The following is a 26,097-nucleotide window of genomic DNA, read 5'->3' on the forward strand; positions in this document are numbered from 1 at the left end:
TGTCGTCTACGTTCCTCTTGGTGGCCTCTCACACGCTTCGGTATTAACCACGGATGCGTCCCGCCGAGAGAAAGTAACCTCATTTGCCCGAGCCTTCACCTGTGAGGCGAAAAAAGCCAACGGAGCAAAGAAAGACAGCGAAGAAGCAAAAATATGGCTCTGATCTCTTGGCCGAAACAGTGGGTTGCGGTCCGAACGCGGCACCAGATCAGAGAGCGGCGCGACCGCCGCCGGTCCGCGGAGCCTGGGCTTCCGGTTCGGAGCTGCTCCCGTCGCCCCAGAGTCTGGCCGTCGTCCGGGGAAGAAACTCGTTTCACGGACGCGGTTCCTCGAGGTTCTCGGCCTGGCATTCTGCGCTGGGGCATAAAGACGGCAAAAAGGAGGCCCAAGACATCTTTATTGGCCCGTAGTACGCCCTCGCCCGGCCTCTCCCGCACCTGTCCTTGAAGTGTCCGCCGCAGGAATTTATAGGCATGCCGGCTCGAGGCAGGTTCCTGAGCCGGGGTCCCCGAGGCTGCCTCCTCGTCTGCCGCGCCTCGTTACACGGCTCGGGGCGGCGCTGCACACCAGTCGCCGACATTGTTCCTATTCTGGCAAACACTTGGCTGTCGCTTCACTCCCCCCGCCACCATTTCGGAAGAGCGGGCTTTTCTTCCGACTGCGACAATGCGCCCTTGCCCGCTGTCCTCGGGGCTTCTCGACCCTCCCTCCCACGCTCGTCTTCGCCACCCACCGCCGCTGCGGTGCGACCGCTCTTTCTCCGACGGCATCCGGCGTCGTCGCGCTCACCTGAGGACTGCGCGTTCTGCGATGGCGCCAGGGCGAACAGCGACGCCGGACCGGCGCCGTGTTTCAACTAGCCCGCGCGCAACGGTAACAGATCGCTTTCGTGATGACGGAGTCCTTGAAACGAATCGTCAACGGACGCGGCGTCGCGGTCTCTAGCCGGGAGCGCTTGTCGTGCAACGAAAACAACGGTTCTCGGACGGCGAGCACATACGCGGAAACAAGTTCGGCGTGGCTTCTTGTTCTCGACGATACGGCGTCTCCTACACGCAGCATCCTGCACAGATGAACCTGTTTCATCCGCTCATGAACACGAGCGCGCGTGGCCACTTTGCGCGCGCGGCGAGGGAATGGGGGGAAAGGCCTTCCGCGGGCGTCCCCAAAGCAGGCGGCCCTCCAGCGAAGGCCTCCCGCGAGTAACGAGCGCCGCGGGGAAGCCGCGCTTTATTGAGATGGTCCGGTCACAGCGCCAGATAGCGCGCTTCTTTTGAGTGCGGCGGCGCCGCAGTTAAAAGCGCCCGAAGAGGCCGCGCCGCAGGAGGACCAGAGGAAAAAAGAAAAACCGCGCCTGGTAAAACGGTAGCTGGCAAAGTTCGGAAGGTATATCCTGGAAGCGACGGAAGAATATAAACCTGGCGCCCCCGGCCTCGCAGAGCGAGGACTGTCCCGTTTAATGAGCCATCGAAGGAGTAGAGCACCGTCCGACGGCGTGTGTGGTCATCGCCTACCGGCGATAGTGCTCCAAGTTTTCCTTCCTGCCCCCATCTTTGCTTTTCTCCGAAATTCGCTCGCGCTTCGAGTCACTCTTAGGTCATTCTTATCCAGAAGTGACATCACTAAAAGGGGCCACGCGGCTGTAAACAGTGCGAAACCGAACGAAGGGCGGCCTCTTGTTGAGTGTCTCGGCCAGGTGCGTGCGCCGAAGCCACACAGTCATCTCGAAAAAATAAACACGGCAGCCTAAATAACCCCCTGACATCCTGCCTTTGCCTGCATGCAGTGTCCTGTACGTGTTGCACCATAAAACGAAACAGAGAGCAAGGCGCTAACATTACGGCGCTTGGAAATTTAAGGCTATCAAAAGCGAGCGCACAATGCATACACACCCATTCCTCTCATCTGTCGAAAACAAAATTGAACGGAAAGGCAGAATAATGAGCAATTGAAAAAAAAACCGTTACAGAGACGGTGCTATCATAAATAGTTTTGTTGAAGCTTTTCTTGTGTTAGAAAAATAGCGCGGGAAATGTCACATGAACATACATCGTTAATACTCGCTGTAAAAGTATAAAAGACAAGCTTTGGAAAGATGTCCCGCATGCTTGGTGACGTCGTAAAAGAGATGCCTGTCACGCACGTCCGTAAGGCGACAGTGAAGGTCGGAACGACGCCCACGTGCGATTGGACTAGGAAGCGACCTGACTCAAACGTAAGAGGCAATGCGAGCGGAGCAAGCCTGCACGGCGCTAGTACCGGTATTATTTGCGAGAGGAGAGAACTCACAGGTCATACATTATATACACACGCACACATATAACAAAAATCCTGTCCCGGAAATAGATAAAGCAAGAAACGCTTTCCTCCTTTTCTGATTTAGGTTGATTCGGCGCGTTCTCGGCACGTGTTATAGGATGCCATAGCCGCACCCTGTTTACACTCCTCAAGTATACTAACGTAATAATAGTTAAGTACTAGTTGGTCATTTATTCGATCACACAGAGGCGGAAGAAAGGAAAAATCCCGCTAGGCGCATTGTAGCTGCTTATAGCTGTCAAAAAAGAAAGAAAAGGCGAATAATTTACATAAGATGTAAAAAGTTTGCGAATAAATAAAATATATTCATACGTATTTTGCATTTCCTAATCTCTTTCTTAAGGCGCCGGGAAGCCGATACAGGGAAAATGGTGACTACTACTACTTTCGAGATTATTACCTTTTCAAAATTGACGATAGTGTATTATAGCGTAAACTGGCATTCCACAAATACAGTTATGTGGCGCAGTGGTCGCATGTATGGTGCTGAACCAGAGAGTGACGACTGAAGTAACACCATCGGCTTATTCCCAGCTGCAAACTGCTGCTTGCAGTAAAATAAATAAATAAATAAATAAATAAATAAATAAATAACAATTCGGACGATCACACCCGGGAAAATGGCAAAGCCACGGAGGTCCGAGCTAAGGTGCATGACCGAGAGGACAGAAAGGACAAGTGACGAGAATGCAGCGGCAAAGAAACGGCAACGCAGATTGACCATAGTGGCAAGAGGGAACGAGTTCGACCCGAGAAGATGCTCTCGAGGAAGACTTTTTGACCCTCAGAAAGTGCAACGGAAGGAATCCGATAGGGTGAGCTGGGGAAAAAAAAAAGACCAGGTAACACTCACGACCGCATAAGAAGCATGGAACGTACCTGATAGAAGCATAATAATTTAAGCAACTGGTCAGGCGTGACTGTACTAAAATATAATGCGCCTCTTTTATCGGTGCAGTTAAGTTTTACCTTTCGGCATGCCGTAGACCGATGACAATGCACAGAAATTCCAGGCTTCAATTATAGGCCGAAAGTCTCGCGCTTGTACCGCGGAAACGTATACAAGCTGTCATTCCTCCGTGTATACGCGTTCAAGCAGAGTAATATGATCGGCGCGCTTTGAACGAGGGAACGCGCGCGTAGTAATCAAACTTGAACACCTTCGCACGTGCGCGCACTCCCGGTGAACATTCCTCCTCAGTCGTGACGGCTCCTGTTGATGTGTTGCTGTTGGCACATTATATATATATATATATATATATATATATATATATATATATATATATATATATATATAGATCACACAGGCTGCGCGTATACAGCGATATTACGGCAGGTGCAGAGTTCCCGCCTTGCCCTCCGGCGAGCCCGAAGTGTGACGACAGCAAAATTATCGCCGCCGCGTCATGCCCTATTAAAGCTGCTAGACAATTTTGAGGGGAGAAAGAAAGAAGTAAATGCAAGCGAGACCTATCGCGTTACTCGAACGAGGGCTGGCGCTTCCTCTGGAAAGCGAGTGGGCCCCTGGAGGTGGCGGCGTGCGCGAAGCGAGGCTGTGGGGAAGGCCTGCTGCGAACGGCTGCGGCAAAGCCAACGCCGCTGCCTCTCTCGAAGGAAGGCGCCTACGCTAGAAGGAAAACACCTCTCGGCAATCCCCCCCCTGTAGACAAATGGCCGTATCAGTAATTGTGCTGCCTGGCGGCGCTTATCGGCGACCAGAGCCGTTTACGGGGAACTCTAAGTAGAGGTGGCTGAACTGATCTGCAGTATTATACGCAGCCTACTCATTTTGCGGGCAGGGGGAAAGAAAATGACACCGACTGAAAAACAGGAGCGGAAAGGTGCGAATTGAAGCGCGTTAAGCACGACCGAGAGCGAGTGGCGGCGGCCTCTCCGTGGCAGCCAGATGGGGCAGCAGTGCGCTTCCAAGAAGCGCGGGGCCCCGGCACATTTTCGCACCTAGGGTCGAGTCCAGTTGGAAAGGCATGAATGAGCGCTTCCTGCACGCGCACCTCGCCCACCGCGCGGTTCTTCCTGCGCGCAACGCGAGACCCGCGCTTGCGCCACACGCGCGGGTCCGCGCCAACCTTGTCCGTGCGCCGTGCATCCATGGGCTGGGAAGTAAACGCTGCGCGTACGACGGGTGCCGCGGGGGAGCGCACAGCGAACGAGCCGCAAACTCGCAAAGCCCGCTTTGCCACCTACTATTTATCGTTCCTTGACGACGTTCAGAATCTTAAGCTGCACGACTTTCTCCGGCAATTCCTCGTGTGCCAACGGCGATGACTAACAAAATGAAAAAAGAAGAAAAGATTCGGAGAAGTTGAAACGACTGCGAATGAAAGATCTCGTGCACGCAATCCAATTGGCTATTGATGCCCTTATCGTGTGGCTAACAGCCGACTAGGCAAGAAAGCAAACTTTTCTTCGTTGAATAAATAAATAAATAAACAAATTAATTAATTAATTAATTAAATTTTAATACAACTATATACGTTGCCGACACACAACGAATTTTCAGCAGGTAACTTCGAGCTGAAAGGCGCTGCTCTACTTCGTCTAACAAATTATATATATATATATATATATATATATATATATATATATATATATATATATATATATATATATATATATATACCAACAAGAAGAAAGGGGGTTAACCGAGGGGCCTAACACTCCCAGGGTCCTACTAGGACACATAAATAACCAAGAAAGTGAATGGGAAAACGGCGCGGCGGTAGCTCAATCGGTAGAGCATCGCACGCGAAATGCGAAGGTTATGGGTTCGGTTCCCACCTGCGGCAAGTTGTTTTTGCATCCACTTTAATTTCCATTAATTTATCGTTTCTTTATTTCATTCTTTAAGCACAAATAATTTCCCCTATGTTGTCCTTCGTGTCAGTGTTTGTTGGGTTCTTTTATATATATATATATATATATATATATATATATATATATATATATATATATATATATATATAATCTGTATATATATATATATATATATATATATATATATATATATATATATATATATATATATATATATATATACAGATTATATATATATATATATATATATATATATATATATAAACGAGAAGAAAGGGGGTTAACCGAGGGGCTCGAATTTTATTACTCATGCCATGAGAAGCCGATCTGTTATGAGCTCGCATTAGCTGAAAATGTACAATCAAATTTTAAAAAAATTACATTATGCGGTTTTATGTGCCAAAACCACGATCTGATTATGAGGCACGCCGTAGTGGGGGGTAGGGGGGGGGGGCTCCGGATAAATTTTGATTCCCTCGGGTTCCTTAACGTGCACGTAAATCTAAGTACACGGGTGTTTTCGCATTTCGCCCCTATGGAAATGCGGCCGCCTAGGCAGGGATTCGATCCCGCGACCTCAAGCTCAGAAGCCCAACACCATAGCCACTAAGCAACCACGGCGGGTCTGCAAACGTACAAATGGCATTGGCCACCTAAGTTTGATAACGCAAAAGTAGATCCGACGACGACACTATTATTCTGTCTCGAATCTCATATTGTTTAATAATGAGAGACAATTTTCGCTGAAGTAATGTATTATACTAAATATATTATACTTCACACACACGCACACACTATATATATATATATATATATATATATATATATATATATATATATATGGAGAGAGAGAGAGACTGGATTTTTCAATGCCGTATTTAGAAGGATCAGTAGAATAAATTCGCGGTTATCTTCGGCTTATTTGCCCAACAGTCTCTCGGCCGGTGGACCGACTTTCTGAGGACTATCTCTCTGCGTGCGTGTGTGTGTGTGTGTGAGAGTGAGAGAGCGAGAGAACTGCTGTCTGTCTGTGAAGATTGAGCATTTACTTACAGAGACACAAAGAGAGATGTAGAAAGGAAAGAAAGGAGGAAAGAAAGGAGCAGTGAGCGACGATTGTGAAGAGAAAGGATCGTGCACATTCGCGGATGCACAGGTGGCTTCTTATAGTCTTCTGATAGTGGCAGGCTATCGACGGGCTCATTCGAAGAAACCAGCTTCTGACATTGTCGCGCGCACGCGCGACAAACTCAGAAGACGTGCGCAAGTGTATCAGGCACATGACAATGCGGACTTGGTGAGCGCGACATATACGGGAATCTGGTGCATCTTACTTGTTTGTTTCGCTTTCAGCTGGGGATGCGTACAGAATTTCATTTTGGGGACATACTTATGCAGACGCCTATGGTATCGGTCTGGTTGGCTCCAGTGGTCGAACGTTGAGCATAGCGTGGGATAGAAAAAAAAAAGAAAAAGAAAATAACACGCAAGAAGGGCGCACCAATGTAGTGAACGGCACGGATCGCCAGGGCTCTCATAGTTCACCGATTACTTCAGGGTAAGAAGGTGAAAAAAAGTTCCTGATATGCACGCCGAACATATCATTAAAAAAGAAACTAAAGAACGGCTAAATGCAGGGGGCGAGGCCACGTACAATAGAACATCCACTCGGTGACACGCACGAGCGAAAAACAGCCGCGGGCGCACACGAACACAGGAGCCAAACTCGCAGCAGTAGATTCTAAGTTTGCCAGCTGTAGCTTCTCCAGCGAAGTGCCCGTCGAGTTCCTTTTATTTTTGTTTCGATCGGCTAACAAGGCAGCAGGCCTGACGGCGCTGAAGCACACTGTCGACAAGTGGTGATGGCGAGCGCGTGCATGACTCCACGACTTTCCAGGAACACGGCGCGACGCCAGGGAGGTGGCAGCTGCGGCAGCAGGACCGCGGCCGTAATGAATGGACACCGCCGGAGGCCAGGTAGTAGACGAGCAGCGCGGCGGCCGGGCGCAAAGAAAGGCGGCGACACACACATACGAGAAGGGGAGGTGTTCGCGCGCCCGGGGGCCCGCGGGGGAGGAGATCGCGCCCTTTTCTGCGGAAGCATTCCAGGAGCAGGTCGGGAGCCTACCCGCCCGTGCCGCCAGGTCCCAGCGGCAGCCATCGGCAAACGCTTCGCTTGCCGGCGCTTGTTTGAGCGGTGGCCGCCGCGGGAACTGCCTCGGGAGGTTACCGCGGGTACCTTTCGGGAGACTCTTGCCGGCCGACCGCGAAACGAGGCCGGCTGTACTGCGAGGCCCGGTACGCCGCCGGTGTGTCTGTCGGAACGGCGAGCACTACCAGTTGACGGCCGCTGCGTGGGCCCACCGCTCGGACACACGCCCTGCCAGGATCCATCCAGGCGGCGGCCACAGGCTTTGGGCTCCCAATGACACGGCGTGTGCGCCAAATGGGACCGGCGCGCGCAAACGAACAAGACAACGGCCTTGTCGAGAAATGCACACGAGCAAACAATAGCGCGCCTCTGTTGACTCTGCAATCGCGTCCGTCTCGCGCAACAACTCTCCCCTAACGTCGCAGTGGCGTCCGCGGCTGCCATGTGTACCCCTTCGCTGTGTCTCCAAGGTTCTCCCCCCTCCGGCGTGGAGCGCGTAATCCGTTGTTGCGGACCGCGGCAACGACTCGTGGGGCCTTCTGGGGATCGGTGTTTGCTGTCTGCGAGCAGAACAAACGCGCTGCTCGCGACCGCTTCGACATGCACCTTGCACATGGCGTAGCAGGGCCCCGCTGGCGCCTCTTGTAGCTGCTGTTCGGTCGTCGGGATAACACCGCAAGCACTGAGAATGCCGACTAATAAATCACGTAACAGCAAGGGCTGCCGCCAAATTCTTTGCCGGCCATCGCCAACACGTTCGTCGCTATGAATCACGACGCCGCCCAGGTGTTCGCAGTGTCGTTACTGCAGCCTTTAAATAAACACGAAATAATAAGTATACGCGTGTTGATGATTCTTATCAGTGGAAAGAAAAGTACTTAATGCATACATTGTGCATGGCACGATCGGCTTGCTGTAGGCAGGTGCCTCGAAAATGAAGCCGAGTGCATCCCTCCCTGAGTGGAATTTTCGCGTATGCGAGAAGTTAAAGAACCGGAACCAACGGCGCAAAAAAGAAAAAAAAAAGCGATTAGATAAACGATGAACCAGAAACAAGTTTGCTGTGTGTCGACCTTTTCTTTTTTTCACCTTCATTTGCTTTCTTTCCGCATGACTGCCGACATTGGCTGAGAGCCAAGTTATGCACTTTTGTCGTCTCCTCATTACGTGCCCATAAACTCCTCCCGTGATTGCACGTAAACATCAAGCTACGCCGCCATAACTTCCAGTGTAGTCAAACGTCACAAGGCTACGGGTAACGAGAAAAAGAAAAGCATGTATGAAAGAGTAGAGAAAACTTAAACAACGAATCAGACTCCGGCCTACCCCACCCCCATTTCATTTTATTTACTTTTTTGTTTGCTTACTTTCATTCTTTGCTAAATAGACTGAATTATTTTCGCCAATCCGGCTAACGCCTTCGTCTGAACGTCCCTTCCATGTATGGCGAAAGTCATCGGAAGGCGCACGTATACAGAGGCAGAAATAACAGCGGCTCACTTGAGACGTTGGCACAGCTTGCACAACGGGGAGGAACACGTCTTAGCCCACGGAGGAGCAACGTGACGGTGCAGCCATTGTCACCTTCCTCCGACGGGGAGGAGGCCGTGCCTGGGAAAACGCGGATTAGAGCGAAGGCATGCGCTATGGGAAATTCCCTGCGCGCATGTTCCCTGTCCCCTCTAGCCCCACCAGACAAGGTCCCCTGGTCGGGAGAACTCTTTCATGGCGGGGCGAAAGGCAAGCGGTCAGGCCGAACAAAATTAAAGGATCACCGCAAGACGGGCGCACTTTGTAGCAGCCTCCGGCGTGTAGAGTGGGTTTTTGTCGGACCCGCCCGGGGGGACCACCTCACCGCGGGAGGAGAAAAAGGACGGCCGTGCGGGGAGCAGGCGCAGCGGGAGACATGTCCACTAATGATTCTATTTCTTCGCCGGCCCAGACCATGGGCTCAAAGGCGCTCGGGAGTGCATTTAGGGCCATAAAGGGCCCCCGCTCGCGGTGAATAAGTGGATCGCGGAGGGGTTCACCTTGCCCCCCCCCCCCCACCATCCTCGTCCCCCGCGGGGGGAGGGGAGGCGGCCATTTGAGTCGGGATTAGGGCTCTGGCTTGTGCCTTATTAACGACTCTTCGCATGCACGCTTCAGGGAACCCCGAGAGGCGCAAGGTGTACACCAGAGTGCAGTGACCCTCCCCTCAAACACGGCTTGTGCGGCTCCAGGGGAGAGCTCATGGCACACGACGTCTGCCGCCCGTCGGGAGGACACGCCGCCGTGTGCGGGTTTCTCGTAGTTGAACGCCGCCTTCAACGAAGGCAATGCAACCTCGCTAATGGAAAGCAAAGAGATCAGCAAAAGCGGAGAGGCGCGAGGCGGGCGACGCGCAAGCCACCTCCGGCGGCGCGTCGGCATTTCCTAGGGGCGGAAATTGGGAGAAGTCAAGACATTGAATGGGCGAGCCGCGTGCTGAGCGCGGCTAGACACACGGGAGCTGCAAGGTACTCCACGGCCAACGCTGAAACGCACCGAAGAGGTTCACGCCCGACAGCGTTTTCCCCGGCCCTCTAATAAACTGCCGGTGTGCAAGCACAGCATGGCCGCCGTGCAACGAACATTTCAGGGAGGCCCAAGACCTGCAGAAAAGCTCGGGGAGAGAAAAAAAAAAAGGAAAGACAATATTCTACTTTAGCGTGAACTTAGCTGCGTGCCTGAAAAACGAAGCGCACAGCCAGGGCGCCGGGGAAAGTAGGCGTAACAGCAAATAAATGAACGAGAACGGGAATTCCTGGATGGCTCTCTTTGAATCATGCGCCTGTAGGCGTCCCCCAAGACGTGACGTCGCATTGGGCACCCATTACTCGCAGGCAGGCGCGCGTCCGAGCGAGGCGCCCTCGGCCGGCGGCCACGCCTTCCCGCGCGCGCGCCGGCGTCCATCCCCCGCTCGTGCCGCGAGCGCGCCCTTTTTTTCCTTTCCCGCAACACGTGGTCGGCGCGCCACGCGCCTTAGTGCGCCACGCCGGTTGCGCCTAATTACAGTCATCGGTGCTCGGGCGCACCAGCCGTCCCTCCGGATTGAAAAGTACCTGCCACGTGCCCGTAAGAGGGATTCGCCCGGGAACGGCGAGCAGCCACGAACGTCGACAACGATCGCGATTCGCAAGGGCTTCATCCGAGACGCCATCACCGAAAAAGTAACGTCACTCCCGTTTCCCCGAGACACCAGCGCGACGACAAGAGGCTGCATCCGCTGCTGGCGGCAGGTTGTCACGTCTGCTTGCTTGCTCGTTCGCCTGTCTCGCGGAGGCTAAATGAAAGAAGGCGTACTGACGAGAGCGAAGAAACTGCACGAAGAAAGAAAGAAATACCTATAACGGGGTGATGAAAGTAAGTTAGGTTTCGAAACGATATCTTTGACACAGAGGGTGATAGGAAAAAATCGCAAGCAAGGAATTAGCAATAAATAAATAATAAGGCTAAGAAATTTAACGCAACGCAAGCAATAACACCAAGACATGACAACTCACGTAAATGACGCAAGCGAAATCCTTTACGTGAATCCGCTGGCTGATGAACAGAAAATGTTATATAGAATAAGATGAAAGTGTTTCTGCATTTGGTTGCCGCATAAGAGTTGAACATAGGTACCGGAGTTGATAAAAGAGATTCACCAAATAAACCCAGACGCAGGATGACCCACCGCGGAGGAAACGACCGCACACCGAAGCAACGCACCAGCATAACACGCCGAATGAGCCTTTGTTTTAGCCGCCGTGAGACGAGAGTAGGAACGTCGGTGATCATCTCGAATAACACGAGTCTGTGAGCGAGCGCGGATGGTGACACGCCGACGGGCACGATAGCGGCAGCGCAGCCAGGGGGTTTACCAACGCGAAAGCAGCGGCGAGTGTGACAGCGCCGCGGGCCGAGGCAGGGAACGCGAGCCGCGGCAGTTGCTGCGAGGAGCGTTGCCCTTTTGGCGGCGCTGGACGCATGCGCCGGTGGCCGGGAAAAGCGAAGCCCCATCACGGGACGCCAACGTAGAGGAACACGGCGGCCTCCTTCTTCCGCTACATTCCATTCGGGCCCCGGAGAGCACGCCTCCCCCCATCGTTCTGTGGCGCAATCGGCACGGCGCCTCATCAAGCATCTCTTTTTCGCGTTCGCCCTCGGCACCAAAGGTTCGTCGGGAGAGACTCGGGAGATCTCGTTACGGCGAAAGCGGATCTCTCGCCGCGGCGCTTGTTCCCACCTTCGGCGGCTAAAAGGGGCGCAGCAACCGGCCCAGATGGGCTGCCAAGCTGCGGCGGCGGTGCGACCTGGCCAGACAGTGGCCAGACCCCCGTCGCTTCGTACCGAGGCCGCGCACCGGGCCGGACCCTTATCGTGACAGCCAACCCGTTGCACATGACGCTGCGTCCCGCACATGCGGCTTTGCCAGGAGGAAACCGGCAGGCACGCGCAACGCAGATGGGTGCTCGAACTGCAATTGCGAATGACAACAACACGCCAGCAGATGGTCGCGCCCACTGTCTCCGGGGGCGGCGGTTATTTGTGAATGGCGTGCGCACACACTTCCCCAGGAGAGGGGATGCTGCCACGACTGGTGCAAATAAATGAAAGGGCAAAGAAAGGCAGGACTATTTGGCTTTTGAACCAAAGTAGGTAAACACAGGAGCGGCTCGCAGCCATTCGCGACGCCTCTAAGTAATCCGCGTGTATGTTTGAATTGTCATGCCATTGACATGCGTGCGACTGGTGACGTCAGTTCCCCTACAGACGTTTCTTGGGAAGCGCTCGGAGGCGTGGCCATAAAACGCTTTCGCGGCAAATGAAAGGAAGGGATCTATAGAAAGGAGAACAACACGTGTTTTGAACGGGGCCGCATTCTGCTGTTGCCCAATAATGGGCTCGGGTATGGAACTGGAACGTATCTGCAGAATGGCTCTCTGCATCGCATAAGAACTGCAATTTTCGAATATTTGGCAAAATAACCCAGCACCAAACGCCGAGTGCTCGCATGCCAGCCGATGAGGTGAGACCTCGGACGACTTCCCGAGGTCGAGGATTGCGAGCCGTCAAAAAGTGACAGGGCGCATCCGGAGCCATGACCGCGAGTTATCTGCGATGGCTGTGCGCTATCGCTGGTCATACACGGTGGACGCCGCGTACGGCGGAACAGTTTGTCTCTGACAGGCTTATCTCAAAGGTGCGTAGTTGCAACGGTCATCGTCAATAGTATGTATTCTGTCGAAAGTGCGCGCACAATGATTGGAAATCATCAGCGTATCAGAAAAGGAATCGAAGGTCGTAGCGTACACAGAATGAATAGATAGAACAACAAAAGGATTTCCGCTCCACCTTGGGCTCAATCAGATGTACGTGTGTGCCGATAACCGTCATGAATGAACAGCAACAAGGCTTCTCGCGCATGGGCAAGCCAATCAGACGACGTTTTAACCCCCGAAGCCATAGCAGCTCGCCAGGAAGGGTTTTCTGGCAGCTGCGATGACGCGCCAATATTGCGCTGCCGTGAAATAACAAACAGGAAACCGCGCCAAAAAACCACACCGGCGTTCAGATCGCACACGAACAGGGAGCAATAAAAGAATTGCTCGCGCAGACGTGTATAATTGGACTCGTACTACGCACTCTCATCGCGCTGTTACACGAGCGTCTTTCGCTAGCTTCTCGATAGGATGAATGGGAGTAAAAAGCGTAATGTTTGCCGAGGGGCGTCATACGCGAGCGCAAATGGTACCCCCGCACATTCAGCGCACTTTTCCAATTCGGGAGGCCACACCTTGCTTGCCACCGCGAGCCTAGCTTAATGATAAAGAGCGGCGGCGTCTCGCCTCCGCTGCCTTCCGTTACAGGAGGAAGCCCGCCTCGCTGCCCCTACGGCTCCGTCGGTCGGAGGGCAGCCTCGGGCTTTCCTGGTTCACACTCGGCTGCCGAGGTGCGGAGGGGGTTCCAGGTAGCGCACAGCGGGAGATATTAAAATAGTCGAAGAAACGCACTTTTTCTTTCCCCCGAGCTCGGCGGCGCACTCGCACGGCCCCTGGCCGCGTGAGGGAGGACAGGGTCGGCGCTGGCCGAGTGGGCCGCACCAGCGCCACGCTGGAGTGTTTACAGGCGTTTTTCGCAGAACGGGACACTCCAGAGCGCGGCGGCGGCTCGCCAAGGCCGGCGCGCGTCAATGTGCCGAACGCATGCCGGCACGTGAACGGCGGCCGCCGGCTGCCAGCTGGGCTTGCGGGCGCCACCCGGGGTCAGGGGCTACGGCCGCCAAGACGAGCAGCTCGCCGTCATTCCTACAGGCAGGCGCCGAGCCAACGAGGTGTTGAACCTTTCGATGGAACAACGTGAGCACAAAAAAAAAAGGAAAGAAAAACGGCGGGAAAGGGTGATGCGAAAGCGTGGGCTGTATTACATCCTGCTCCGCGATGCGGCATCGGCACCTGTTTGTACAGTCAACTCATCTTCAGTGTAAATAATTAATTGAAATTATTTTTAGCACCTTTTCGGTTATCAAACGATGCACACAAAACAAAAAGGCTCTCAGGGGAATAAAAATAGGTCCTTGTCGCCTTTCTCCATTGCAATGAAAATAAAGAGATTTGGTCGCTTTATGATGTTGACGGCTACTCCTTTTCACATAAGAGTAACTTTCAAAAACAATATTACAAGATAAGAATAGGCGTCAGAACTTGGGAAAATTTGGCACAATCACGGGAGCCACATTTTGTCATACTTCGCAGTCTGGAAACGTGCCGACATCTCTTCATTTTGACCACCCACTTCTTTCACTGATTGAGAACCGTCCGGGTGCGCAGGTACACGCCATGCTACAAGAGTACAACAGATCATGGCTCACAAGATAGGCTTTTTGGCAGTCAGACCACTGTTACTCTTCGCGTCTTTTACCGGTATCGAAAATAGGAATATCTATCGGAGGTCTTCAAAGGAAAAGCGACGTTTCGACATCGTCCTCTCATAGCCTCCTTTCAACTCTTACATCAACCGAATCAATTGGCCTTCTGTTAACCCTCTGACAATTAGCACTGCTTTGTTCATGCTTACACGGACCGTTCTGTCAGCAAAGAATGTGCGACAGCAGCGTATGTCTTGCCAACTTTACAAATGAAGTACGGTCGTCGGCGAGGGCGCAAGTCGTCGTCAACAACAGCAAAACTAGTCGCGCTCGCTTCCTCAAAAAGCAAGATTTATTATTAATTATGTAAACATATATAAACATCACAAAGAGAGAAAGAAACTTGTACTATAGCATTTATTATTTGTCTCCTATAATAGACACCACAGGATTTACCAAGATTTACGAACACACACACACACGCGCACACACACACCTGAAGTCGATAATCTGTATAGATTACAGATCTGTAGGAGAGACAGAGAACGGAACTGTTTAAAGGAAATGTTACTGCGAAGGTAGAAGATTAGCATTTCCGCTGGTCTGAATCAAATGACAAGAGTCAGTTTTCACAAAACCCGCATACCAGGCATGTTAGTGCACCGAGAGAGGGTGAAGGGATGAGAAGCGAGGACAAATTAGGTTCAAAGTTGGCTACCGATAGTAGCTATAAGATAGCGCTGCCTGGCTCGTGCTACCGAGTTTACCGTTGCATTCGTGACACGAGCGAGCGTCTACCAACGACGAAATAGACACACACAGAGAATTTGCGAGTCTGTGTGTCGCGCTCGGGACAACGGCTATCACGTGGTCTTATACATAAAAGCCTTGACATTTTCCTTCTTATGATGCACGCACTAGTCTGTTTACAAAGCAAATGTTTCCGTTGTTCTCCTTCGAAAGAAGTTTCTCCACTCTTGAATGTCTTTTCTGTTTGAGTCTGCACTCTTCACTTCCTTTATTTCCTTTTTTTTTTCAGATTGGGGTAGTTTACGTCCCAGAACAGCTGGAGAGCCGGCTGGGCCGAGGCCTCAAGATTCATTTCGCACAGCGGGGTACTCCCAGACTGACTGAAGCAACGCGAAGTCGTTCGCTCCCCTTCGCCGTTGAACGTCAGATGTCCCGTGAAATGACATCGCCGGTACAAAATCGTCGACAAGAGCTTCACGCTTACACCTTCGGTGCGTTGAATGCATTTAGTCGTGCTGCGCAGCCGATACACGAAACTGAAATTCGAGCTGTGCGTGCCCTGTATGGACACACGTCAGCGAGACGAACACGACGGCGACTGCATCTGTGCATGCAGTTCTCCCGATCGAAATGCACGTTGTTTATTTTGTTGAAAACTGGTCCATGGCCTCTTTCGTTTGGGTGTGTTCAAGAGCATTCAGTTTTCCTAGGCAGATACAGTGACATAAGACAACAGCATACACCATCTGATAAGTGGTGTTTTGATAGCTATTACCATTCTGAAAAAAAAAAAATATTTTCAGCTGCCTCTCCCGATCCATTTGAAAGACGGCACTTCAGGGCCCCACGCTGCTCGAGTTAGTGTACAGCGGTTAAATTAGTTAAGTTCTAGGGCATTACGAGCCAAATCAACGATCTACTTATAATACACGCCGTAGTGGGGGACTCCGGTTTACTTTTTGACCAGCCGGAGTTCTTCAAATTTCGCCCAATGCACGGTACACGAGCGCTTTTGCATTCCGTTCCCATCGAAATGCGGCCACCGCGGCCGGGATCGCGCCCGCGACCTTGGTACTACACAGCGCAACGCCACAGCCACTAGTTCAGCTACCACGGCGGGCACACAGCAGTTCATGAGCGTTCTCGCACGTCTTGCGGAGAAGAAAATGGGCTATTTTTTAGACCCGTTTAATTTTAGACGACACGAAAAACTATTTTTCTCCGCGTTTTAAGAAAACGCTCAACAATGAATGATAATTAAGCTGTAATAGTAAACTACGCTTCTGCACTAGCAAAACAGTCACTCTTAGCGCGATAGAAGGCTTATTAAGCCAGCAAATATGTAAAAACTAAAGATGGGCGGCGACGCCCCCCTACATGAGCTTCCAGCGGGAGCATGCCGTGATGTCATGGATTTTGATAGTATCTACGCGGTTCTACTAAGTTGTGCATAGGTACCATGATGATGTGTTTCTTGGTGCAATGTTTATAAGTAAACGACCACACTGCGTTCAAAAGGAACAAAATGCTTAAAAAATCAGGCTACGAGCACTGTGCCAAAACGGCCAACATGCAAGAAAATGCATTGAAATCCGTGACGGCACACTGACGTACCGGCGCTCACGCTTTCTTCGAAATTTGAAAAATGGAAATTTGAAAATGGAAGTCTGAGAAATGGAAGTTTTGGCCTTCACTTTCGCCAGTAATGATAACCCCCCCCCCCCCGCTTTTTTTTTTTATACCCTCCAAATCGAAGCAAATATAATTTAACACAGGTCTCAACACACACGCACGCACGCAACAGATGTACACATATATATGAGAACCGTGTCGGGCGAGTTAGTACGACATAAAACTGTCGTACCGACTCGCCTGTTCTGCTGTCTTTGTTTACAGCACGCTACTGAGTCTAGAAATAGTAATTTCTCAACAGACTTCGCAGCAGCGGCGCCGCTTCGCGAGAGCGACTTCCAAGGACCTTCTGCGGGGCGGGGGGGTTGCGGCGTCGCGCACGCGTGCAACAGGCCGCACCAACCCGTACTCGCCCCGCAGGCCAATTCTCTTAAACGAGCAAACACAGATCTGCGAGAGTGGTCCTGCACAAATTTAGCCGCGACACCACGGTGCAATGTACGCGTGACGAAAAGGCAAAGACAACAAGAACAACAACGGCAACAAAAGACGGCATCTCGCACGGGCTCTCATAACTGGGTCACCCAATGGTGGCATCGGTGTTGCACTCACGCGTCTGAGGAAATGCGATGAAAGTGGTCTCGCGCTTGGAGTCAACGCGACCGATGCACGCCACGTTAGCGCACGCGCGAGGGGTCGCGCGCCAGAGGGCCTCCTGTCACGCAACGGCTTTTCTGTTCTTCCTTGCCTAGGCTCTCTTTTTTTGAATATTGTGCAAACAGCGCGAGGCCTACAGCGTCGGACGAACCCGCAGGCCGCAGAGGAGGTGAGCTCTTCCGGACAGCAGTTACGACCGCGTATAACGCTGTAACGCGTTCACAGCGGATATTTACACAACGTCCGCCAAGCCAGCAAGCGAGAGAAAAAGGTTGTGTATCAAATACGGTATATATACGAGTGCTCCTAAACAGCCGTTCACCTCGCGTATACGCAAGGGCGTGTGCCCGCTGGGTCCCATTTGATTTCATGTTTCTCGGCGCTCACGCCGTGAAAAGCTCGGGTTTCCGCGGAATCGCAGTTGGCTCGAGAGTAGGACGCTCACAAAGTTGATGGCCATTGACACATAGAGCGATTGAATGTGCGCTGACACTATCGTGCGACATTGTTTCCTCCCTGGCTATCTTCCCTGTCTTTCCCTCTTCCTTCCCCACCTGCGCCTTGCTATGCTACAAATGTCCCGAGGTGTCGTGGCATATGACCACGTTTTCAGCTTTCCCTTCGAGGAGTATGAGCCAGACACTTTGCTTGCCGTTGCTATCAACGAAGCGCTTTCAGCGCGCGCGCGCACACACACACACACACACACACACTATATATATATATATATATATATATATATATATATATATACATATATATATATATATATATATATATATTCTTTATTGCGGTGCCTATTGCTGAAGCTGCATGACGTTAATTTCTGTCTAGGTCGCAGGCACAAGAATTTCCAACCACTTGCGTTTTCGACTCCGATCACGAAACTTTGGCGCACCAAGACTGTGCAATCGAGAGGATCACCCGCAAGGCGTGGCGAACACTTAAATAGCGATTACGATTAGCCTTATTCAAGAAACAAAAGTAGGAGTGCATGGATTTGCGGCGGGCCGAATTATGTTGCAGTGACTTTTTAAAATCGGCACCGTGCCGATAATGTCTATGTTAGGAAGAGTTGCACAAACAAAAAGACCAACACAAGAAAAAGAACGAAGTAGACGGAAAGAGCGCTCTTTTCGTCTACTTCGTTTTTTTTTTCCTGTGTTGGTCTTATTGTTCGTGCAACGCTTCATAACACAGTTATGCACCAACTCGCCCAGCTTCTAAACTGCCCACAATGGTTTGGAGAACAAAAACTCCAAGCAGCGTAACGGTTGTACAGGCGTGTGAGGAGCTATTGAGACGGCTCAAAACTTTCTCGTCCACGTGTGCAGCAGTAGGAAAATGGCCACGTCAAATGGCCGGGATGGTATAGGTCATCGACTTTTGAGATGGTATAGCTGATCAACCGAAGACCAAAATTATCTGCAGACAGCTGATCAGCCACATCGTTCGGCTGACATCGTAGGCTTTAGAAAGGTATACTGCGCACAGCCGGACGGTTCGGCTAAGGAAGCGGTTTGTTCTTCGGACGGGTGAGACAAAAAAAAAAAAAAAAAAAAAAGAGCGGTACTTCATTCGAGAAGCCCCTGTCCACGACTGCCGCACGCGGGTGCGGCACCCAAGCGTGACCCAGTGACGGCGGCCGGGGAACCGTGGGGCGCGAACCGCTGGGTCTCCCACAGGGTCGCCGGGGTCGAGCCGAGTTCCCCGCAAAGTCGGGACGCACACGGCTGTTTGCCCAAGCTAAAGGAACCTTCGAGCTAAACCTGTGCTCCGGCAGCAGCTCCCGTGAGAGCGCTTCCCAGAGGTTGCATACGGGGAAAGCTATACGCGCTCATGGCGATGTGCACAAGCTTGGTGGCCGTGGCGCCGAGCTCAGGCGACGCCCTTGGCCAACAGCTTAACGCTTCACGAAATAAAAGGGGTTCCCAGGAGGAGCGCCGCCCAGGTGCCCGAAGACCTTGTGGCATGCAGCTTCCGTGCATGCAGGGCTCTACAACCTTAGCGCAAGAAGTCACCGTTATGCAAATTAAGTGAACTGCGAGGTTATTTCAGAGGCTGAAGTTTGTGATCGCCATCTGCCGTTATTATCCGCAATGACGCGCAGGAACACTGATCCCTACTTTAGCGAACGTATCATAGAGATCAGTGCGCAGGAACAATCTTCATGTAGACGAGGTCCGATCGTAGCACTTGCCTCACTGTGGACCGGTTCAGAGCGTAGAAATTATATTAAAATTAGCCTCGCGCAGAATTTTCCCGGATGACTCATGCTAAATCTCAAGAATTCGCTTTTATATTACCTGGTGGTGGTAAGGAAAAGCGGATACTAACAACAAAATAGAACTTTCAAAGAAAACGAACGAGACGTATCGGCTACCACATGTGAGCCTTCTTCAACATGTTAGCGTCTGCTTTCTTTACCATGATCATCCTCGCACAGACGGATTCTCGTCAAAGCCTCCGTTTCATTTTTTGTTAACTCACTGTCTTGCGCAAGCTTTTAGTTACACCTTACGCCGACGCCTATATTTTTATTTACGATAATCACTGCAATTTTGTTCCTTGTGCATGAGTTATATAACAATAACACATCAACGGCGCCCTAAAGTTTCATTCTTATTGCTGTTTCACCAGATGGGCAGAATAAAATTAGTGCTGTCGACTACAACACTTCGCGCATTATCTTGAAATGTTTGCGCTACCCCCCTCCACTTTCTTCCCCCCTCCCCCCGAAGAAATCGTTCAGACAAAATGTAATCAAACCAGTTCCAGTCACCTTTTGCTTGTGCTGTTGAAGTTATTTTCACTGGTCCGAACTCTCACTATGCGCTGTTATCGATACAGCTCGGCCTTTTATCTACTTAGATGTAGCTTTGCAGTGCGCAATACTTTTTACGACTCTACAGAGGAAACCACCGCAGCCCATGAAGAAACGTACACGTGTTCGGAACTTATTTGCCAGGCTTACTATTGAGCATCTTGGGTATTTAGCATGTTTTCCCTATTTCTGCAATAGGTGTGCTGCGACGCTATGCCGAAGGAACTAAGCTTGGTCGAGGAAGGGGACGCTTAACTCATGCAGGGCACACGGGTTCGATAACACGTCAGAAGCTGCCGCGAGCGAATTGTGACATACTGTTTCCAATAGCGCCGAAGACCAGAATAGAGCAGATTCGCAGTCATGTACACAGAAAGCCTTCTAACCTACAAGGCCCGGAAGTCGAGAAGGTGCCGATGTGGAGCACGGGAAACGGAGTAAAGGCAGGGAGGACGGTAGGCCATAAGCGCGTGCCCCCTGCCGGCGTCGACCGCGTTCAAGCACGTCTTATAAGAACTAAGCAAAAGCGTAAGTACTTCAAGGTATTTTATCTAAATAACACAAACAGTGCACGAGTTGGTGCCATTGGTTATGTGTAGTGTTCTCTCTCCACTTCCAATGTTTGTACTAGCAGGGAATACGCACTCTTCTCCGCATTGTTTGTTCCGTTTGGTTCAGCATTCTACCCTCAACCTGACCTGTGTATGCAGTTCGTGTCGGGGCGGCCACGAGCCTGTAGAATATCGGTCCAAGTATGTATTTCGGTAGTATTGAAATAAATAAAGCTGATTTTATTTGAATGCGCAGCGCGATAAGCGACCGCAACGCGTTTAAGGCCAACCTGTCAGCGGGAGGGAAGAAGCGCACCAGACCGAGACAGGCTGCAGAGCGGGCCTCCTTGCGCCCCTCGCGATAAGGACGAACTGGGTGACATAGTGTTGGAACGAGCCCGATGCTTATCAGCATCAGTGCGACGTCGGCACAATGAGCGCAGTGCCAGAGTAGGGGATCAGTGATTGAAATGTATCCGTTAGGAGCGCACGCAGGACTCACTTCGCGACGCGCTTGCTTGTTGGTCGCCGCAGTAAAGCCCGGACAGAAGCCGTCGATGGTCGCGACTTCAAAGGGGACTCCGGGCCGACTCGACGTTTTACGAGGGATCCGCGCCGGTGGGCGCATCAATGGGAGCTCCACGCGTGGCCTTACGGTGCGCGGCCGGAAAGACGCAAAATAAACAAATAAAAAAAAAAGAAAAGCGCGTCCCATTTGTTTCAGGAAGGGCGGCCCATTAGTTTAAGCGGCCGATCCGGCGTGACAAGCAGCATTTGGGCCGCGCAGCCCGCTAGACAATCTGCAAGCATGTCACATCCATCCTAATACATGCGTCGGGATTTTTTCCCCCGGCCCGCTGTAGCAGCTGCTGTGTTGGCCCCGTCCATAACTCAGCTCGCTGAGCCTTCTCGGCTCAGCATCCCGCGGCTGCCAGGCGCCGCACCTCGTTTTTATGCTCAACTCTCGTCGCAGCTAATGATGGCATCACGGCCCGCACAGTCTACCAGCGCGGGGGCCCCAGTTATTTCTCGCCCGCACTGCCAGCGGTCGTGATTTGTTCCCGCGTGTTCTGCGAAACCGTGTTGATTGGAACGCCCAACGTGAGAGCCGCGAGCACGTCCCCCCCCCCCCCCCCCTCACCCGAGGTGCCTTATCGCGCAAGATTAGCGTGGAATGCGAGAATAGCGCCCGGAAACCGTAAATACCTGCACGCTGATGTAAATAGACGCCGAATTGCGGCCCACTGTGACCGCCGTCACACTGCGCAACGATAACAACAATAACGGCCGCAAGAAGAGGAAAAGCAAGAGGGCAGCAGCTCCCGAGGATAGCCCCAAGCGCGGCTCCGTACAGGTGCGAGCCACCGAAGTGGCTTTGCCCCGCAAGCAGCATCGTTGTAGGGAAGCGGCTTTTCCCTGGACCCAACGAGTTTTTCTCCGAACGCTCAGGGGAACAGCAAAACAATGGTGCCCACTGTTTGCACGTTGGACACGCGCCTTGCGCTCCCCTCTCCCCGGAGCTCCACGCCCTCAACGTGCCTCTTTCCGTTCGAGAAGAGTGCGCGTGTCTTTTCGCAGCTAACAAACATAGCGCACGTAGGTATGTCGCCCATGCGGAAATTAAGTCTCACCGCGCGGTCCCTGATGGGCAACACCCTTTCACGTGCGGCCTTGCAAAGCGTTCGCGATGGAAACTTCGCATTCCTTAGCTTGACGTCTTGCCTGGTTACCAGTCTGTTCGCGCGAGAAAAAAAAAAAAATGGCGCAAGCACGCAGCCGTCGAGGAATGCATCGCCACACAAGAGAGCAACGGCTGCAGGCTGCCGTCCCATTCGAGCCGGCAGCTGCGGAAGAGGCCTCCACGTAATCTTCCAATTGAAATCTGGCAGCAAGCCCGACCGTCGCACGGAAGGCACTCGCAGCCGGCGTATACGCATGCGAGGCGAGAGACAAGTTTGATTTGTGCGACGAGCCGTGACAGCGTGCGGCATTGGGCTCCAATGTTCCGTATATGGAGAGGAACGTTCCTGAACACACACACTGGGAAGAGGCGCCTTTGCGCACAGTAGACGCTCTTGTCAATATTAGCACGAACCAATAAGGTTGGCGTGAACATAACGCACGAGCCACATCGTGTGTGTGTGAAGAAATAGTGTGAGAGTAAACTAGTACCAGTACACTTTAGCGGGTGAGAATGCAGGAAGGATCATTTTTACAGAAATTGTATTGGCTCATGGGCGCTACGGGTATGAAAATAAAATTTTAAGGAGCAAGCTTTTAGCGGCCATTCATTAGAGACGGCGCCGCGCTGCTGTGCTTCACATAAATATAAATGAGTTTTCAAGAACAGTAATTCCGGGCACCGCCAGAATCGCGCAAGAAAAAATAAAATAAAAAATAAATCGTGAAGGGGCCCATTCCCAAACTTTTCATTAATGTGCAGTAAAGGCGAGCAGTAAAGTCTGTTTTTTTATTTTTATGCATTGTGCACCACACAGACATACATACGCCCGCCGCGGTGGCTTATCGGCTATGGTGTTGCTCTGGTGGCGGGATCAAGTCCCGGCTGCGACAGCCACATTTCGATGGGGACGAAATGCGAAAACGCGCGTGTCCCGTACCTTGGGGATACGTTAAAGATTCCCTGGCGGTCAAATTTTGACCGGAGTTCCCCACTACGGACTGGCTCATAATCAAATCGTGGTTTTGGCACATAAAAACCCAGAATTAAATTCAGACGCACATACAGCGCACAACGGCGACATCCGTATAGTGAAAAAAAAAAGAAAAAAAAAGAAGGGGGTGTGAGGGAGGAGGGAGCGACAGACGCAAAACGAGCACAAATCATTCTGCCGACCCGCGACAGCCGTACACCGGGGAAGGCGAGAAAAGTTCACTGTCCCGTCCGTGTCACCGAGCGGTTTCAATCGCAACAAAATGCGTCAGGGACAGGTGCAATCACTTGACGGTAAATAGATATCTTATTTTCCGTAGTCCTTTCCCTCTCCTCCGCAGAGTAACGCTTTCAATTTCAAACGATCGCAAGCCGAGGAAAGGCGTGTCGTCTGCACGTAAGACTTTCCGAAGCAAAGGCACACATTTTTCTTGTCCCTTTGTCTCGGTTAGTCAGAGAAGGGTGGAAACATTGAAAACGCGCGCAAGACTGCAAAATAAAAAATAAAAGAAAATTAAGGAAAGAAAGACACCAGGGAAGTGGAACACACATGGAGAGAGGATGCAAGATAGCGGCTACTCACTTGTGTATAAGCATGTGGCGTTAGCGGCAAAACATCCCAGCAGATGCGTGGTCGGCAGCAGATCAGTGGACAGGGTGTCACAATCCGGCTGGCCGCGCATGCTGTGCGTGCTACTCCCCAGCGCCGAATCGAGGAGCCCGCTGTGCGCCCACTGACACTCACATCGGACGGGCAGTTTTGGGAAGTTCGCGAAGCCGACGACGCCGGTGCCTGTATCACCTCCACCTCTGGCTCTCGCGTCAAACTGACGGCGCGCGGCCGAGTCGGCCGGCGAACAGTCCGCCAGCCGTACCGCGACGTCGCACGACGTCACGCTCGGCGGCGGCCAATGGGCGCTCGCCGCTCACGTGGCCCCCCTTCGGCGGCGCGCCGCTCTCACCTGGCAGCAGCAGGGCATCCCCTCGGCGCGCAGTCAGTCAGCGCCGACTTTGGGGCTTCGACTGTGGCCGGCGTGAGCTCCTGCAACCGGCGTCTCCGGAGTTCAGGGGACCGTCGGGGCTTCTTCCCCTATCCCGCTGCTTGACCTCGTTGCGCGGGTTGCGCCTTTTCTGCCGGTGCCTCGGTTGGGCGCCTGCCTCATCTAACTTCGTAGGACGAGCGCACGCACATTTGTTCTAGATCGTTGACTGATGTAAAGGAAGCTGTCCAAGAACAGCCACACTCATGAATTAAGGGCAGGAGTTGGGTGGAGTGGCCGCCCTACTACCGGGCGACGCGCCGTCACCTTCGATACTCAAAATTCCCACGATGACGCTAGTGACGTCGATCACTGTTTCTGCGGGATCGATGAACTGAGCTGAGTCACAAAGAAAAAGCGCTGTGCCGCGCGGTGATCGAACTATAGCAAACACACGTCTATGTGAATACCCTCTTGTCAGAACCACTCAGCCTGGGCCCAAACGTAGGAGTCGGCCCTCATGTTAGGCTTATATTAGATTTGCGTTTAATTTTGTGACTTGTGAAAAAAAAAAAAAGACTTGTTCGTTCGAGATACGCACTTGTAACGAAATGAAAGTGGAGACTGAAATCCGCAAACCCCTCAAACATCAGTCGACATCCCTGTTTCTCTGCGAATCGTTTGTCTCTGCGCAACACTCGATATTTAAACGGTCTACATCAGCTCTCGGAACCGGTTTTCCGCCACTGAAATACGGTACCCTCAAGCATCGTACGCATTTAGGCGCACAAAACCTATTTCCTGATACATTGGCCGTTCGGTGACTTTTATCTGAGAACAGGAAAAAAAAAAAACACATTTATTGAAAAGGCGCTTGTTTCAGTTTGTTGCCGCTTGGCGCATAGTTGAGCAATTTGAAGCCGCATACAGAGTGCATGCAGCAGTAGACGCGACGAGCGCTTTCTGCCGCAACATTCCGCGGGGCGAGCTAGAAGGGCATCGAATGCACGACCCAGATAGCGAGCCCCCCGCGATGGGGTCATTTCTCAATTTGCCTTTACTCCTGGTACATTTTTTTTTGTTTTTACGCCTCTGCTTGAAAAACTGGCGATTCTCGTATAGACAACACTGCAGCGCAAAACCATGGTGTGCGGAGCGACGGAGCAATGTGCATCAGTGCACGTGCATGTTTCCGTGCTATATATATATATATATATATATATATATATATATAAACGAGAAGAAAGGGGGTTAACCGAGGGGCCCTATTTTTATTAGTCGCATCATAAGAAGCCAAAAAACACTGACACCAAGGACAGCATAGGGGAAATTACTTGTGCTTAATAAATGAAATAAAGAAACGATAACTTAATGGAAATAAAAGTGGATGAGAAAACAACTTGCCGCAGGTGGGAACCGAACCCACAACCTTAGTATTTCCATTAATTTATCGTTTCTTTATTTCATTTATTAAGCACAAGTAATTTCCCCTATGCTGTCCTTGGTGTCCGTGTTTGTTGGCTTCTTATGATATGCCGCCATTGGAATCTGAACCAGGCACCGTTTAACGTTAGAATGTTATTTAGTGAGGCGAGTCTAGTAGTGTTATTGGAGGAATTAGGGGGTAGTAAATGGGATATAATAGGGCTCAGTGAGGTTAGGAGGACAAAATAAGCATATACAGTGCTAAAAAGCGGGCACGTACTGCGCTACCGGGGCTTAGCGGAGAGACGAGAACTAGGAGTCGGATTCCTGATTAATAAGGATATAGCTGGTAACATACAGGAATTCTATAGCATTAATGAGAGGGTGGCAGGTCTTGTTGTGAAACTTAATAAGTGGTACAATAAGA

At 51.6% G+C, this 26,097-nt stretch overlaps 1 protein-coding gene across 2 annotated transcripts in view; it reads right to left on the reverse strand.

The window, feature by feature from the left end:
* Positions 1–24,108, reverse strand: part of LOC142565163 (fibroblast growth factor 17-like) — a 94,586-nt gene extending 70,478 nt beyond the window's left edge. For both annotated transcript variants that reach the window (XM_075676238.1, XM_075676240.1), the window contains exon 1: positions 23,849–24,108. In XM_075676238.1, coding sequence (XP_075532353.1) covers positions 23,849–23,862 — 14 coding nt within the window. In that variant the 5' untranslated portion in view covers positions 23,863–24,108. The remainder of the gene's footprint in view (positions 1–23,848) is intronic.
* Between the last annotated feature and the right edge of the window lie 1,989 nt (positions 24,109–26,097).

The sequence above is a fragment of the Dermacentor variabilis genome, chromosome 1 (assembly GCF_050947875.1).
Source record: "Dermacentor variabilis isolate Ectoservices chromosome 1, ASM5094787v1, whole genome shotgun sequence".
In the NCBI taxonomy this organism is placed as follows: Eukaryota; Metazoa; Arthropoda; class Arachnida; order Ixodida; family Ixodidae; genus Dermacentor; species Dermacentor variabilis.